Source organism: Gouania willdenowi, chromosome 15 (assembly GCF_900634775.1).
Source record: "Gouania willdenowi chromosome 15, fGouWil2.1, whole genome shotgun sequence".
NCBI classification, from domain to species: domain Eukaryota; kingdom Metazoa; phylum Chordata; class Actinopteri; order Blenniiformes; family Gobiesocidae; genus Gouania; species Gouania willdenowi.
The window spans coordinates 22,990,273-23,006,432 of NC_041058.1; the positions used below are offsets into that span (position 1 = coordinate 22,990,273).

The following is a 16,160-nucleotide window of genomic DNA, read 5'->3' on the forward strand; positions in this document are numbered from 1 at the left end:
TGCACTTTGTTTTTACCACCATTTTATTATTTCTGTGAAATCCTACATTTATTGTTACTCTATAGGCGACGGAGGAGTGTGACGGTGACGTGCAGTGGCATGTGTGAGATTGTTGGAGACCAGTGTTTGTGTTTGTTGTTGAAAGTTTGGAATATTGCTGTGAATCTAGATGAAACTTAACTTCAAATTCAATAATCAGTTGTTTTTTTCTCTCTCGTTCCTTAATTTCCCCGGGGAAAAAAAAAAAAAAAATCAAATTTTAGAGGAAAGTATTGTTAGTGGTTCTGTTTGCCTCATTGCTTTTTGTGGACCTTAAAGCTTAGTAAAGCAAAGCATTAGGCGTTAGCTATGGTGAATGTAGCTATGGAAGCAGTCCATGGAATCAGTGTATTGTGTGCGCTGAATGCTGGTTGTTTTATTTAGCGACAGCGCTGTCGCACATTCAGGCTGTCCGTTAGCGTTAGCAGCTACGTCGAAGCAGGGTAACGACTCACTTCAACTCTCCAACAGCTGAATGCCAAATGTTGTTGTGGTCGTATGAACTGTCCACTGGTTCTGAGTCCAACTCTATACTCATTTCTATGGGGTGCCCGATGTAAAAACGTTACTATTCCGTAGTCGATGCATATTCTCAACATTTAGCTCATTTTTATTTCATTTGAGACACAAATTAATGTAAAACATGTTAAAAATGTGTGTGCACATGAAAAAAACATCTAAATGTAAATGTTAAATGTTTAATGTAAATTTAAATGTTAAATGTATATTCATTTAACATATACATTTAGATTTACATTTAACATTAAATATTTGACTGCTAAATCTAAATCAAATGTATATCCAAATCTAAATGTTAAATTGGTGTTAAGTGTTAAGCTAAATGTTTAGAAGTTATGCAAAGTGGGCAGGTCGATAGAGGTAGATTTAGATTTAACTGCTAAATCTAAATGTTACATGTAAATTAAATATTAAATGTATATCCAAATAAAAATTTTACATTGGTCACCAAGTGTAAAGCTGAATGTTAAGAGATTATTCAAAGTGGGCAGATCGATATAGATAGATTTAACATTTACATTTAGATTTGTCATCTGTACACATTTTTAACAATGATTTAGAACATGCAGTTTTCCATGAATTTGTCTCAAATGAAAGAAAAATGTGCTAAATGTGAGGAAAGTCAGCTAAATGTTTAAAATATGTCAGCAGAGTTTTTACATTTGGCACCCTATACATTTCAGGTTGGATTTGTTCAGCAAAACACGCTTCGCCCTTCCTTCAGCTCACCTTTGCTAATCCTGGACTGTGTAGTGATGTGCCAAAAAAAATAGTTTGTTTTACAGTCAATTTGACCAAACCTAAATCGTACTTCAACCTGATCCCTGTGGAGATCAGTGTTAGGGTTATCCACCGATTCCTTTGCTGTGAGGCTGCTGTGCGAACTCCAACCAGCGTTGATGAAACCTGAAGAGGGAAAATGTACAAATCGCAAAGACTGACTTGAATCTTGCTTGGACAGAGATGTCGAGCGCAATGCTAGTGTGGACAAGTCCGAAACACTGCCTGTGTGTGTGTGTCTGTGTTGGTGTGCTTTGTGTTCGACGGTACTCCCCAGAATAGTGTTAACTTTGCAATATGATCAGCTTTTGGATAAAAGGGCCTCATGTGTGAGTTTGTTGCGTTTTTATATAAAGTGAAGACTTAACAAGCGTTGATAGGCTGGCTTTTTTTGTATTGTATATAAATATATACACAAGATCATCTATAATGAATGGAAAGCCCCGCCCCCTTCCTACTAAATTTAAAGCACAAATGAAATGTTTTCTTTCCTGATATTAATGCCAAATATATATATTTCCAGAACTCGTTTAATCTGAGGCTGACGACGCAAACGCATTCGGGTTTGTTATTTCTCATACATTTCCTTCACTTTGTAATGCACTTTCATGTGGTTTTATACACATTGTAGCTAATTTGGGACACACCTTGCTTTTTAAAGGGTAGAGTTAAAAAAAGAAAAAAAAGAGGTGTAACATTTGAAATGTAAACCACTACCTATAGTCAAGGGAAGGCTGGAGTGATGACGTGTTTACAACGAGGGGTCGGAGAGCCCTGTGTGGTGTGATTAAATGTCTCTTATTTTAGAGTGTTTGCCACTAATATGTTCATTCTTGCAGCTAGCGATGAGCGTCTGCCTGTGATAACGCTGCCCAATCACCATGGAGATAGTCACAAGCCTGGGCTGTTGTAGTGTTCACTACTATTGTGGAAATTTGATGCAGATTGACTTAGAAATGCTAAAAAAAAAAAAACATAACGTATTTGACCTCGAGTGTTTTTCTGCCCTTAATTCAGCGGTAGCATACGGGTGCTTTTTAATTCAGGACCAAAGAGGCGGCATGTTTGCTAAGTCATCTTAATTTAGCTTTAATAGAACAAACCTTATCAGTGTTAATGCTGTCACTACTGCTTAAATTACAGCAAACACACCGTCTCTTTGTTCTCGTGACCTAAAATGCCACCCTGTGTCTTTGCACAAACCCTGTTTTAGAAAGAAAAAAAAAAAAGCAAACCAACAGTATTTTTAAATTTACCACTAAAAATATGGGTTACTGCATGTTTTACTATAGGTGTACATATGTTTTGGATTTTTATATTGTTTTGTTTCTTTCCATGCTCTCACAAGCAGTTGTTTAATAAAGTTTTTAATCTTCTGTACAAACAGTTTGTCTTTGATTTTTTTTTTTTTTCTGACATTGACACAGAACAAGCACGTGCTTCAGTTTGCAGAGATAGAGGGCCGGTTGACGTAGCTCTTCATGGGAGGCAGTGGTTTGATCTTGCGTCCGGCCCAGCCTCCTTTCCTCTGCCACAGGCCGCTAGATGGACGGATGCCGAGCCAGCGGTTCTTACCGGCTTTACCGATGATTTTTTTGTTGTGGTCGATGTTGGAGACGCGCCCCACTGTCACTACGCAGGTCTCCAACACCTGCGATTGTGCCATGACAATGTGAGTACAACGTAGGACAGGAACAGTGACTCCTTCATCAACATGAGCTCACCTGGACCTGCTGCTTAGAGGGAAGCTGAACAATGGCCGTGCCGTTCACTTTACGCAGTAACACACCACTCGTCCCTTTAAAACAAAAAGAAAACAGTGTGAACTGAGGATCGACATGTTTTTGTTTTTTTGGACTGATAACGATTATTGGTCGTCAAGGTAAGCATTTGTTGTACATTTAGACCTGGGATTACACTATAGCACGCTGCTTGTTTTTGTACGCTGATCTATAATTAAAAAAGACAAACTGTTGTAGAATAAACGGACACATTTTGGTTGAAAAGGTTTAACCAATTTGTTTCATTACATTAAAAAAAAAAACAAAAAAAACCAGTAAAAATCTCTTAAAGTTCACTGAAACAAACAAAATGGCTTCCTGAATTTGTATGACATCAAAGTAAAAACTGAACTGTTATGTACAGTAGTTAAGAATAATAAACCAGGCCAAACTTGTATTATTGTTCTTTCTACAAATATTAATTGAAAGCAATAATGCAGGAAAAACAGAAGACTGACACACATTGAAAGGTAATGTTGTTCCAGTCTGAGCATTTGTGTATTTGTGGCCAAGTTATCGGAAAAACTTAATTTTTTTTTTTTTTGGGTGATGTCATGAACTTTGACCCCACCAATCTTTTTACTAGTAGGCCGTACAGCTTTGGTCCCACAAAATAAAATACTCCACTTGAGATGAGCTTTTCACAAATGTACACATCAAACTTGTACGATAAATATCTGTAGAGATATGGAAGATTTGACACTTCACACGACCTTGACATTTTGGCTCCAAAAAAGGTCAACTGCACATCCTTGACATTGCCCATATGATATTTCATACATGTCGTTAGTGCTGCATTAATAGCCTAGGAGGAGTTCATCGACAGGAGTTATGGAAGAAAAATAAGAATTCCTACGAGAACAGTATATTTTCAATTGCCAAATACAATAATATTACAGTAAGTATATTATAGTATAGTATCCGAAGTAATAATAAATAATTATCCGAGAAAAAAAAGTGCAGGGATCTGCTGCGTTTAGCAGCACTTCCTGTGTAGCCAATCAGAGGAAGCTGTAGGCGGGACATTGTTACACAGCCAATAGCGGTGACTTTTCAGGGGAGAGACGACTGTATAAGAACCAAATTAGAGTGTTTGAAAATAAACTTATTTTATCGGCTATTGGTGTAAAAAAACAGCAGATACTGATTATTATAAAAATGACAGCTGTTACCCGCTGTGCCGAATATTGGTCAATCTTTATTGTGAGGATCACACTTCTCTTAAAGTCAAAAGACATGGTGTAAATGAGTTTGTTTAACTGTTGGAATAAATGTGTGTATCTGTGATTGTGTAGAATGTCAGAAATGCCCAAAAACAATCCTGGAGGCCTGCAATCCTGCAGAGTTAAGACGTGTTCCTACTCAAAGACAACTTGTTACAAGGAGAAGTTTGTTGGACGTCACCATCATGCAGAAATCTGGTAAATGATTTATATTTAGTTATATAATGCTACAAAGATGTGACTCAAAATAAAACTTTTGTCACTTTTCTTCAAATAAAACCTAGAATATTTGGTTCATATGGAAAAGTTGGAACGCTTTGACTATTTAAGATTAAAATGGGTAGCAGTGACACCTGGTGGTAGGATGGAGTAAAGCAGCCAGGGCCCAGAGCATTAGCATTCACTGCTTTAGTTTCATAGTTCTGCAACTAAAAATCATCTAAAGCTGCAACACATTTAAGTCTTTAAAGGTGCAATATGTTGAATTTTCAACTTTTCAATATGTCTTAAATACCTCAAACAATGGGTGAGTATAAGCTTATTTACAGCAGAGTCGTCCCTGAACTAGACCATCTCTGGTAACAATCCGTCAAACTGATAGAGGTTTACAACTAACAAACAACTGCTTAAACATCTTCACCCATGAACGCATCACATATGTAAAGCTGACGAAAACATTTGTGGGGTGTAGCAGAGAATATCGTCACCTGTACATTCAGTGGTCAGGACCAGATATGGTTAAGTGTCGGTTTTACTCAGTAATGTGTCACCTGGTGGTGGTAGAAATTGCTTGCAAATCTCACATATTGCACCTTTAAAGTAAATGCAGTAATCCTCCACAGTAACACAATCTACAGTCAAGATGACCACAATTAACAGAAAAATATTAAAAACCACAACAAAAATATGCAAAATGACTTCAAAAACACAAAACAATCGCAATAACACACAAAAAACCTCTGTTCTTTCCTGTATTGATGCTGGTCATTATTTTAAAGGCTAACGTCAGTGTTTCTACTACAGTTTATTTAGCAGTAGGGGTGTGTATTATCTGGCATCTGGTGATACAATTCATATCCTGATACATAGGTCACGATACGATATGATATACTGTATCCCAATATTAAAGTAAAAGGCGATTATTGCGATTTTTTTTAAAAATATACAACTTAAACCACTCACCTGTAAATGTGTACACCTTCATGAGAACATTATGTATGAAATATATTTTATTGGCATATTTTACACTCAAAACATTGGCTTTAACATGCCATGTGCCAACAACTTGAAATAAAAAAACAACACAATCTGCCTGTGGCTTTTAAACCAACTTTGACTTTAGTGCAACTTAACTGAGGTATATGACTAGAATAACAAATAAATGCAGAAAGTTCGTACTTTCTTTTTAGATTTTATTGAAAAACCACAAGCTGATCAACATGCCCAGGTTTCAGTGCACTACTTAGTGCAGTTACAATGTCTCCTGCAGTGGAAAAGACTTTCCTGGTTAAATAAAGGTTAAAAATTTTAAAAATTGCTCTGGATGCATTGGAATCGATCCGAGAATCGTGCAACGTAATATCACGATATATCGCAGAATCAATTTTTTTCCAACACCCCTATTTGGCAGGATGCCCCACCCACCCCAAAGGACACCCTCGCCCTGCCAACAGGATCCCACCCAGAAATTAAATTCTTAGATTTAAATAAAAAAAAAAAAAGAACATTATTCAATTGTGGGCCGATAACAGTCTTTTTTATCAAATAAAAAACAACTCTAATTTTTGGCAATTTGAGAGAGTAATACGTTGCTATTGTTTCATTACATTATATTAAAATATATTTTTCCTCTCACACTCGGAGAGAGCTTGATACCTGCTATTTTGATAAGAAAAACCTCAAACAACAACAAATAAAAATATTAAAGGTTCGTCCTTCAGGCAAAAAAATCTCGGCAGTTTGTTAAGTTTGTTTGTATTTGAACACGTATCACGTTTTTGTGGCCTCTGTTCTGATCTATAGTATAGAGCCTGTGAGTCTAAATCAATATATTTACTGTGTAGTGTGTATTTCCTCACAATGCTCTTTCTCTTACCTGCAGCACGGATGTACTGTGCTCCTTTTCCTGGCTCGGTCTCCAGGTTGTTGACCAGTGTGCCCACAGGGAGAGCACCCAGTGGGTGAGCATCGCCCTCCTTGGTCGACACTACAAAGTAAAGAACAGTTCAGCATCAATGTATTTAATGTTTCACAATTTAAATAAAAAAATGACTCCTTCTCCCTCCGTTTCACACCTGCCATGCGGCCGATAACTCCAGATGTTCTGATGATGTCACCAGCCTGCATATTCTCTGTTGCAATAATCCATCTTTTACGGTTGCCGCCGGATATCAACGCGATGTTAGCAGACCTGTGCAAACAGACAGTGATGGGTTGTGCTTGTAGAAGTAGTTGTGCTAAGCGAGTGTGTAAAGGGGAGGCACTAAGCTCACCTGCAGGGGTCGTATCGTACCAGCACCACCTTCTCATCAAACGGCTCCTCCTTCTTCTCAGGTTCATACCGCAGTCGCTGGAAATCTATCCACCTGTATTTCTGTTTGTGTCCGCCACCGATGCCGTGTGTGCGCACCTTTCCTACGCGCACAGAGAAAACCTGTCAATTCCTCATCATTACATGCAGTAGGACGGTGGTCTGCAACCTGCGGCTCTGGAGCCTTATGTGGCTCTTTGACTCTTTTGCAATGGCTCCCAATAGTTTTAGAAAAAAAATATTAAAATAATGAGCTGCTGTTTCTTATAGAGGGTAATGCTGATTAATGACTCACTTCAAATGAAATTGTAATAAACCCATTTGTTAACGTAAATATAAACCACACTGTGCAATAACTGTGCTACCTTCACCTCCTGCAACATCTACAGACCATCAACTGTCCTTGCACCTGTGGCTTACCTTAAGTTTTAAGATATCTAAACTAACAAAAAGACTATTCTGGAAGAAAATAGAGACTTTATTTCAGAGGGGAAATATTTATTTATCTTCCAACATGTCGGCTTAATATGAATGCTTGATATGTTGCAAGAAATTAGCAATTAGCATGTGTTAATCATGTGTTCTTGATTTCAAGTACATTTTTGTAGCCCTTTAAATACATTAACTCAAAAAAGTGTTGTTTACATAACATTATTCAATACAATTTGAACTGTATAGAATTTTAAACACACAATGTCTGTAATGTATTTTTTCTGGCTCCAGAAGGACTTTAAATTAATCCAGGAGATATGAAGCAAAATGGCAAATGGACTTGATTTATATAGTGCTTTTATGCCTACAATGAAGTAGTATTAAAGCGCTTTACAATATCAACTCATTCACCCAGTCACACACCAATGGGACTGAGCTGTCATGCAAGGCACTGGTCAACCACCGGGAGCAACTTAGGGTTCAGTGTCTTGCCCAAGGACAAGGATCTAACCCCCAACCTCTAGATCAAAAGACGACCCCTCTACCACCTGAACCATGGTCGCCCTGTGTGTGTGTGTGACTCTGATGAGTCGCTTGCACATAGTGGTGCTTTTTGGTCACTCCATCACGTGTGTGTGTGTGTGTGTGTGTGTGTGTGTAGAGCCTGTGACATGGTAGAAAAAGAGAAAGAGGGTTGATCACTTCTTTTCCTTCTTGCTCCAGTTTTTACGGTTTAAATGATTAACTTATGGAGATATTAAAATATGAGTTCACTCAGAATGTGTTATGATCAGTAGTTACTGTGGTTTTCAAGAAGTTAACCGCTTTAATTTTGCCCCGATAAATTGGGGAAGTGGTACAGCCCTCTGCTGCGGCCGTCTGCGCTGAAGCGGGAGGGAGGAGGGAGGGGCTACAGCCTCTGCTCTACAGACAGTGAAGGACAGGAGAGTTGTCGCTTAAAGTTGTTTAAAAAGTTCAGATTTTTCAACTTTGAGTGACGAGGTGGATAACTTGCGGTTGTGTCATATATATTGATTTTAATATAATCTAGTCGCTTCAGTCGCGTTCGGTGTGAACGCACCTTAAAGGTTGCAAGCGGCTATGAATTAGTTTTTATTAGATAAGTGTACCTGTGTGATCACGACCTCCCGTCTTCTTCATTCCTATTGGCCTGACCGTGTATTTCTCCCTGTTCTTCCAGTCTGACCTGTACTGCTCCAGGGAAGCACTGGTGATGAAGCCTCTGCATTGTTCCACTGTGACAGAAGGTTGAGGTGGTCTGAGCGTTGTCCGTGCTAACGCCTTTTTGCAAAAAAACATGAGAAGAACAGACATTTAGGACAACAGTCACTGTGGAGCTCAGAGCCTGAGGCGCAGGGGCCAAATATGGACCAGTTTGACCTCAAGTGTGCCGTAGATTTTAAGTGGTGAAAAAATAACAACTTTAACATTATTGTGCCCCAGTTTTCAATATCAGTTCAATCCACTTAAAAAAAAATTGATTTTCTTTTTTAATCAAATTTTTTTTGTCATTTAGAGGAATTTTGTGGAATTGTTTGTGAGAAATTGCAAGATTTGAGGAATAACTGCGTGTTCTTTTAACAATTTGCAATTAAAAATGACTGCATTCATGTGATATAAACAAAATAAAACTATCAGCTCCTAAAATATTGTGGAGTTGGTGAATTTGAGATATCTACAATTGGATTATTTGGTCATTTACACAATAATCCATGTTTTCTCTGTCATTTTTTTTACTTTCTTCTGCGGGCCGAATTGGATGCTCTAAAGGGCCGCATTTGGCCCCCTGGCCTTGAGTTTGACACAGGTTGTGTGGCTGATTGATGTGTGGTGTTACCTGAGAGGTGAGCAAAGCAGACTGGGACACAGTCAGGGAGCGCAGGGCTCGACTGAGACACGACACCGCCATCATAGCAGCTGTAAACACACCATGATGGGTCATAATGAGTGAGCGTTCCAACACTTTCAATTAAAGGTTCAGTACTACTTGGCTATTTTTTACACATCACCAACAAAAATATGGACAAGAGTGTGCAATACTCTCCTCTAAAACCTAATCAGTTCTCTGCCTGATTAAAAACTGTGCACTTCAGCTTGCGCTTTGGTGTGATTTTCACTATCACGCCTGCTTTATTTAGAAATGGCAACTGGTGTAAAAAAAATTGACTCATAACATCATCTTTTTGTTTAGTTCAAACCAGCGTTTTCCAACTTGTTTGGCTGTGGATCCATCATCATCAGTCCTTAACAATAAGCTGGGACCTAAACTTCCCTTTAACCCTCCTATTATCCTCAAATATTAATAACATATTTTACCCTTGGGGTCAACCTGACCCCAGAGATACAGTATTTGCCTTTGAATTCAGGTACTTTGTTTTTTAGATGAAATACGTGACCTTGATAATGAAACCTTGACCAGTTCTCTAGCGCCACCATCAGAACAAACTTTTAAATTACGATTGATTTATGGCAGTGGCTATCAGTACGTAATACATGTCAATAGACCAGCAGTCTATCTGTATGCAACGCCCCTCATTGGCCAGTTTAGGTCACGTGATAGGTGCACCACGTGACCCGTCACTCTTATTTTAGCTCATATTTATTTTTAGCTACCCCACTATCCCTTATATTTTAGCTCTAACCCTTTTATTTGAACCCTATCCCTTTCATTTTAATCCTAACCCTTTTATTTTAGCCCTAACCCTAAAATATTTATGTATTTCTTTCGTACATGTATTTTTAAAGGTGGAATTTGTCGTGTTAAATATGTTAAAATGAAAAATGACATATGTCAAAAGCGGGATTCGAACCCATGGCAGCAGAAGGAAGAATCCTTGAGTCAGATAAAAAAGATACGTATTACATACTAGGAGACACTTCCTTAATTTAACTTGAATAGTTTTCATCCAAATCTTCTCAAATTTACTGACAACATTAATGACCACATGAGGGTGAACCTTATTGGTTGTGGCGATGATAAAACCTTTCCTGCAGCGCCACCAACAGGTCAAACCTTCAGTTTTGGAGTTAGTGCATCATGAAATTATTTCATCTAAATCTTTTCTAATTTGGTGTGCACATTCATGACTCTCCCTGTGGGCACACTGGTCAACAACCTGGAGATCCAACCATAATAACTGATGTTGATCTATCCATTTTTAAAGGTGGGTCTCACACGCACACACACCTAAAACACCTTAGGGTCAAATTGACCCTAGAGGAACACCTATTCGTGCAATGTGTTCAGCACATTGCAAAAATATCATCATAATAATTTTATGCTCAATAATTTTTACCCATCAAATCAGGAAAAGTCATGAAGTATGAAAAAATAAAATAATTATTTTTCAATGATAAACATTAAATGGGGTTGAGTCAGACTTAGCCAAAATATGCTAGTTTTCATCTGGTGTCCCTGACCAGATTTTTAAAGGCAACTTAGAATGTAAAAAAGTATCAAATATAGAGAATACAACATGACAATAACTAATAATATATGAGCTGTGGCTGTTTCATATCTTTACTGCCTTTAAACGAGAGATGTTAACACATGAAACAGCACGAGCTTAGCTCATACCTAGCCAAACGCAGAACAATGATGCTTTGTTGTAGTTTTCTGCTCTAATAAACATCTAACACTCAATTTAACTCTGATTTAAGGAAGATTTTGCACAAAATCTAGCAGCAATGTGACACCGACCTGTTTGCTTAAATCAGTTATGTTCAGCTTCATGTCCTGCGTCCTTCACGAGCTTCACACACTACGTCGCAGAGTGATGACGTTTGTTTTAGGAGTTAAAAAAATATTCACAGATTTATTCTTTTCGCATGAATATCTCACGATGAAAAAGTGGTAGGAGCTCAATCTATACCTTTCTGTACTCAGTATAACACACATAACACACAACAAAGTGGTCTTCTTACAAAATTGTGCAAAATTTTAACAGGCCATTGTGATCTTACCACAACAGCATTGTAATAATACATAATAACAATGTAATAAATTATTTTAGGATTTATTGTAATCAATATTGTTATAAGCATAACTTTTTTTTAATATTCTAATTAATGAAAGCCAATATACACCCTTTATTAAATCCTCCTCTATCAACTGCAGCAAAGATATATATTTAAAAGAATACCTTTTGTTGATTTAGGAAAAAAAAAATATTTTTCTTCTTTTTTTTTTTTTTAGAATGTATTACTTACAAAATTAATACTGTTGCAATAACTTGTGCCTTGAAAACATCCTACATACTACCATACTACATCAAAAATATTAATTAAAAATATTTTATTTATCTATTAATGCTGTAATTAATCAGAAACAACAACTTCTTCAAAAACCACTCTAGTGCCTTTAAAACAACTGAAAGTCGTTATTTGGTCTCCCTCTAATTACTACATCAAAGATATTGAGAAAAATACAGTTTATTCATTTATTTTAATCATTATGGCCTGGAGAAGACATCGGAACACGACCATCCGGTCTACAGGTATATATATTTTTTTAAACCTGATACAAACGAATTATGTTATTTCAATTTGTTGTTTGTACAACAGACTATTGGGATTATTTTGGCTGTTGCCTCTTCACATGTATTTACTGTGTTTTACCGCTAGGGGACAAAATCACCACAGTTTCTGCACGGAAAGCTACGTAAACACAACATGACGTCACCATACAAAACGCAGCCCGCAGAGGCTGCTGGGAAGTCTCTTGCCTTGCGGAGACATTTTGGATCTGCAGTGGCTGACAGTGGCCGTCAGTCCCGACTGTCGGTGAGTGAAAGCTGCACTTATACATCCTAAACGGCCTACTTTCACACACTTCAGGGTTCAGTGTGTGTTTAAGATTCCCTTTTTCAGGATGACATTCGTATAACATTATCTTCGTGTTTCTTTGAACAAGAAGGAGTCATAATAATGAAGCAGGGAGTGGTGATGCTAACGTGTTAGCTGGCAGCTAGGTAGTCACTGACGGGAGACCTCAATTCACCGGTGTTGTGGTTAACTGGGTGGCAAATTTACCTGGTGTCAGACTCTGTCCTCTTGTTTTTCAGTATTTTTAGCATTGTGGTGCTACTTTAGCTGAGTGCAGTCATGTCTGTGTTTTCGTGCGCATCACTGCGGAGACGAAGCTTCAATCAATGATGTCACCCATCAATTAGTTAAACCAATTAATTTTTAATTTTAGTTATTTTTAATAAAAGCCATAAGTGACGCCATCTGGAGTCGGACACTAATTAAAAGGGTCTCCAGTTAAAACAAAACACTATAGTGAGCCTCGCATAGATGTCTGCTTATTTGACGATTTTAACGTTACGTAATATAACTAAAAACACATATAGAGGACGAGCTATACCGACAGTCTTTTATTTGTGTTTTCATTTATCTTTGCATGTGGAAAATGCGTGTTTTTAATGCAAATGTTTGAAGATATTATTGGATGAGCAGTACTCTGGGAGAGATTACCGCATGTGTTTAAGCTTTAAACACCACAGCTCTGTGTGGATCTTCTGCTACTTTTCTTCATTTAAAAGCACTGGTGTGACTTTTCTAACTGAACATTCATCCAGAGACATGAGGTCTGCTTGTTCCAGTGCAGTGATGGAGGATTGAGGGGATATTCCTCATCATGGGTTCTTCTCACAAACAAGCTACTCCGTCCTCCAAAATAGACTCGCCCTTTTGTGTCTGGACTCTGAAATAGGGCTGGGCGATTTTGCCTGCAAAAAAATCTCAATTCTTTTTTTAAGAAAAAATTTAGTTTCGGTTCGATTTTTTTTTTTTTTTTTCAATGCACCTAAAATGACTGCAGACATCAGATATATTGTCAAAAGTGCAACTTTATTGCTGTGATTGTCCTCAAGAGTTAAAATGCTTTCCTTAGCATCTCAGCATAGTGCAAATAAGAAATTAAACATGCCTGTGGCACACATATGGCCTACTCACAGGGTAAACACAGAAGGGACTGGATCACATTGTGCTACGGTAACCCACAAGGACGGAACATGAAAAAGTCAGAAAAAACTGTGGTGGAAAAAAAAAAATGGTTTTTTTAGACTCTAATTTGCAAAATAAAAATCGTTTTATCTACAAATTTGATAAATTGATTAAATCGATATTTTTGCCCAACCCTACTCTGAAAGTTTTTCTCCTGTAGAGGAAACAGAGGTACATGTAGTGTCAGATGTAATCTATTGATTAAGAGAAAGTGTCGCTTCCATTTTTCTTCTCACGCTTGTTTATCTACGTCTATAATGTAGGCAAATGCATGATTATGGTTTATTAATTTTCTCCAAATCAATCTATTAGACAAACTAACAATTGTTGTCCACATTATTCATGCTTTAATTTCCAAAATGCATGAAATTTAATTTTCAGTCGATGATTCTCAGAAGATGGAGATCAGCAGTCACGCCCAAGGGATAATTCAGATTTATATCTGCATTCAAAAAAAAAAAAAAAAAGAAGAACCCGTCTGTACAGAAGCCGCCACGTTCTCTTAATAAACACAGGACTGCCTTTAATCATAACCCACTTCCTACCTTTTAGAGCTTGCAATTACTCAGTACTATGTGACCTTTGAATCCCTTTGTGAGGATTCTACCTTGTCTTTTATAAAACACTTCCTGAAACTCATCTTCTTTATTATGTTTTTCACATTGATTTAAATTATGACTGGGCTGTACTGGTTTTGTAATATTTAGTTTGGGTGCAACAAGTCAAATGGTCTGTAGAGAAGCGTCTGGTTGGCCTTCTGCTCCATTGAACCTGGATATGCTCCAGCACTTTGAGAACCTAAACATGTCAGTCGACAATATGAAATATATGGATGATTAAACCTTATCCTCACCAGTCGGAAACTTTTTGCTCTTCAAAATGTACAGTAGGGCTGCTTGATTATAGAAAAAACGATAATCACGATTATATTATTCATGATTGAAATCACGATTATTTGTCAACCAAAAAGTTATTTATTTTTTGTACAAAAAAACATAAAATATATTCTTTAAACATAAATAAAATCCTTCAAACACTAAAACCAAGTATGTTCACATTTGGACAAAACACTTATTGCACGTGATGTCTCTTTGCTCTAGGTCTTCATCATCAAACCCAGTGTTCCCATATCAGACAATTTGACTTGCCACTTGTTTACCAAGTGTTTTTGCTGTGTTTCTCCTGCCGTGTTTCAAGACCACTAGCAACATAAAGGCTAAGAATATATAACAGCTTTCCTCGTGTTAGCCTGCAGGCTAGCTTTGGCTTTGAGAGCGGCGGGGCGGAGGGGAGGAGCTTGCATGTGCGTGGATTAAACAACTCAAAGTTAGTGTTAATAACATGTGTGCCAAGCTTTATTATTTGTAGATGTCCGAAATAGTGGGTTTGTTTTATTTAGCGAATAAAACGTATGTAAAAAACAAAATTATTTTTATTCAATTTTTTTAATTGTTTTTTCTCAATTATGTTACTTTTGTAAACGTTGGGTGTAATAATCAAAATCGTAATCAAATTTCATTTATTTGAGCAGCCCTACTGTACACCTTTGTAGACACCACAGAACTCACTCATGCTGTCTGTTATAGGAGGGAAAGCCAAAAGTTGCACATGTAGCTGTTTGTGTGGCATTTTGTATCAGCAAACTTAATAATTTAAATTTTATTGAGTTTAAAATATCAAGGTTTATATTGTATATTGCCATTTTAAGGAATCAATATATGATGAGATATGAATTTTGGTCCATACAGCTCTAGACATGAGGCAAATTAATGGATTTAGCTTGGAGCAAATATTGGATAAGCATCTTATTGGATGTTCTTTCTTTCTTTCTTTCTTTCTTTCTTTCTTTCTTTCTTTCTTTCTTTCTTTCTTTCTTTCTTTCTTTCTTTCTTTCTTTCTTTCTTTCTTTCTTTCTTTCTTTCTTTCTTGCTTTCTTTCTTTCTTTCTTGCTTTCTTTCTTTTTTTCTTTTTTTCTTTTTTTCTTTCTTTCTTACCAGGTAGACCATGGATGTTGTGTTTTATATTTGATTTTTATCAAACAGATCCAACAGAACAGTTTTGGTAATTTAGGATTATTAAAGGATTATTAAATACATGCAGAACATTAGTGTTGTTATGCATCCTCAGCCTTCGTCATATATTTTCATTTCTTTTAGAGCCTGGGAAAAGGTTTCACTCACATCTTTCCATTGTGTCTTTAAAGCCTCGTCTTTTGTGTCTGATGAGAGGCAGAGTCAATATTTCACATGATCCCTCCCCCATCTGACCCCCTCCTTCCCATTCTGTTTTTATTTTCCTCTGTGGGCGGAGACGTTTGTCGATGATCAATGTGAGCTGGTGCTGCTCGCTCAGATGAAGCCATAGGAAGGTCATCATCATTCTGCACGACACTTCTGTCCTCCAAGAAATATTTCTGTTCCTAATTCTTCCCGTGCTGCATGTTTTGTTCAGTAAGAAGATCTTTTTGCACTGTTATAGGTCATTTAAATCACACATGTGCAGCTCTATTTGGTTGCAGTGGCGATGTTCTTTTATCATCAACCCTAAACTATGAAACTGTGACTTTCTGCTGAAATCAAGGTTTGTTTGTTTTTTATCTTGTAGTATTTAAATTAATTGATTTGAGCCTTAGTGAAGAATGTAATTTTTCGGACAACTTTTTAAAAGTATCATTTGTTACTATGATATAAACATTTGCTTTTATTGTGGCTGGTTTGGTAACAGTGGGCCCAGGACTTTGTGTAAAACACTTCCTTGTGGGTTAATGTTTACTTGTTACATGTAAGAAAACGTGTTTTTATGAGCTTATTGCATTTTAGGTATTACCTA

At 37.1% G+C, this 16,160-nt stretch overlaps 2 protein-coding genes across 13 annotated transcripts in view; one reads left to right on the forward strand and one right to left on the reverse strand.

Annotated features, from left to right (window-relative positions):
• Positions 1 to 2,689: 2,689 nt before the first annotated feature.
• Positions 2,690 to 11,150, reverse strand: mrpl2 (mitochondrial ribosomal protein L2). Its single transcript, XM_028469524.1, has 8 exons — positions 11,026 to 11,150; positions 9,163 to 9,242; positions 8,435 to 8,606; positions 6,835 to 6,976; positions 6,637 to 6,752; positions 6,438 to 6,548; positions 3,063 to 3,136; positions 2,690 to 2,989 (listed from the first exon to the last, which is right to left on the reverse strand). The coding sequence occupies exons 2-8, from the start codon at positions 9,235 to 9,237 to the stop codon at positions 2,780 to 2,782; spliced, it is 900 nt and encodes a 299-aa protein (XP_028325325.1). The 5' UTR covers positions 9,238 to 9,242; positions 11,026 to 11,150; the 3' UTR covers positions 2,690 to 2,779.
• An 872-nt stretch (positions 11,151 to 12,022) lies between these two features.
• klc1b (kinesin light chain 1b) overlaps positions 12,023 to 16,160 on the forward strand; it is a 31,333-nt gene continuing 27,195 nt past the window's right edge. For all 12 annotated transcript variants that reach the window (XM_028468013.1, XM_028468019.1, XM_028468014.1 and 9 more), the window contains exon 1: positions 12,023 to 12,107. The gene's annotated coding sequence lies outside the window, so the exon portion shown is untranslated. The remainder of the gene's footprint in view (positions 12,108 to 16,160) is intronic.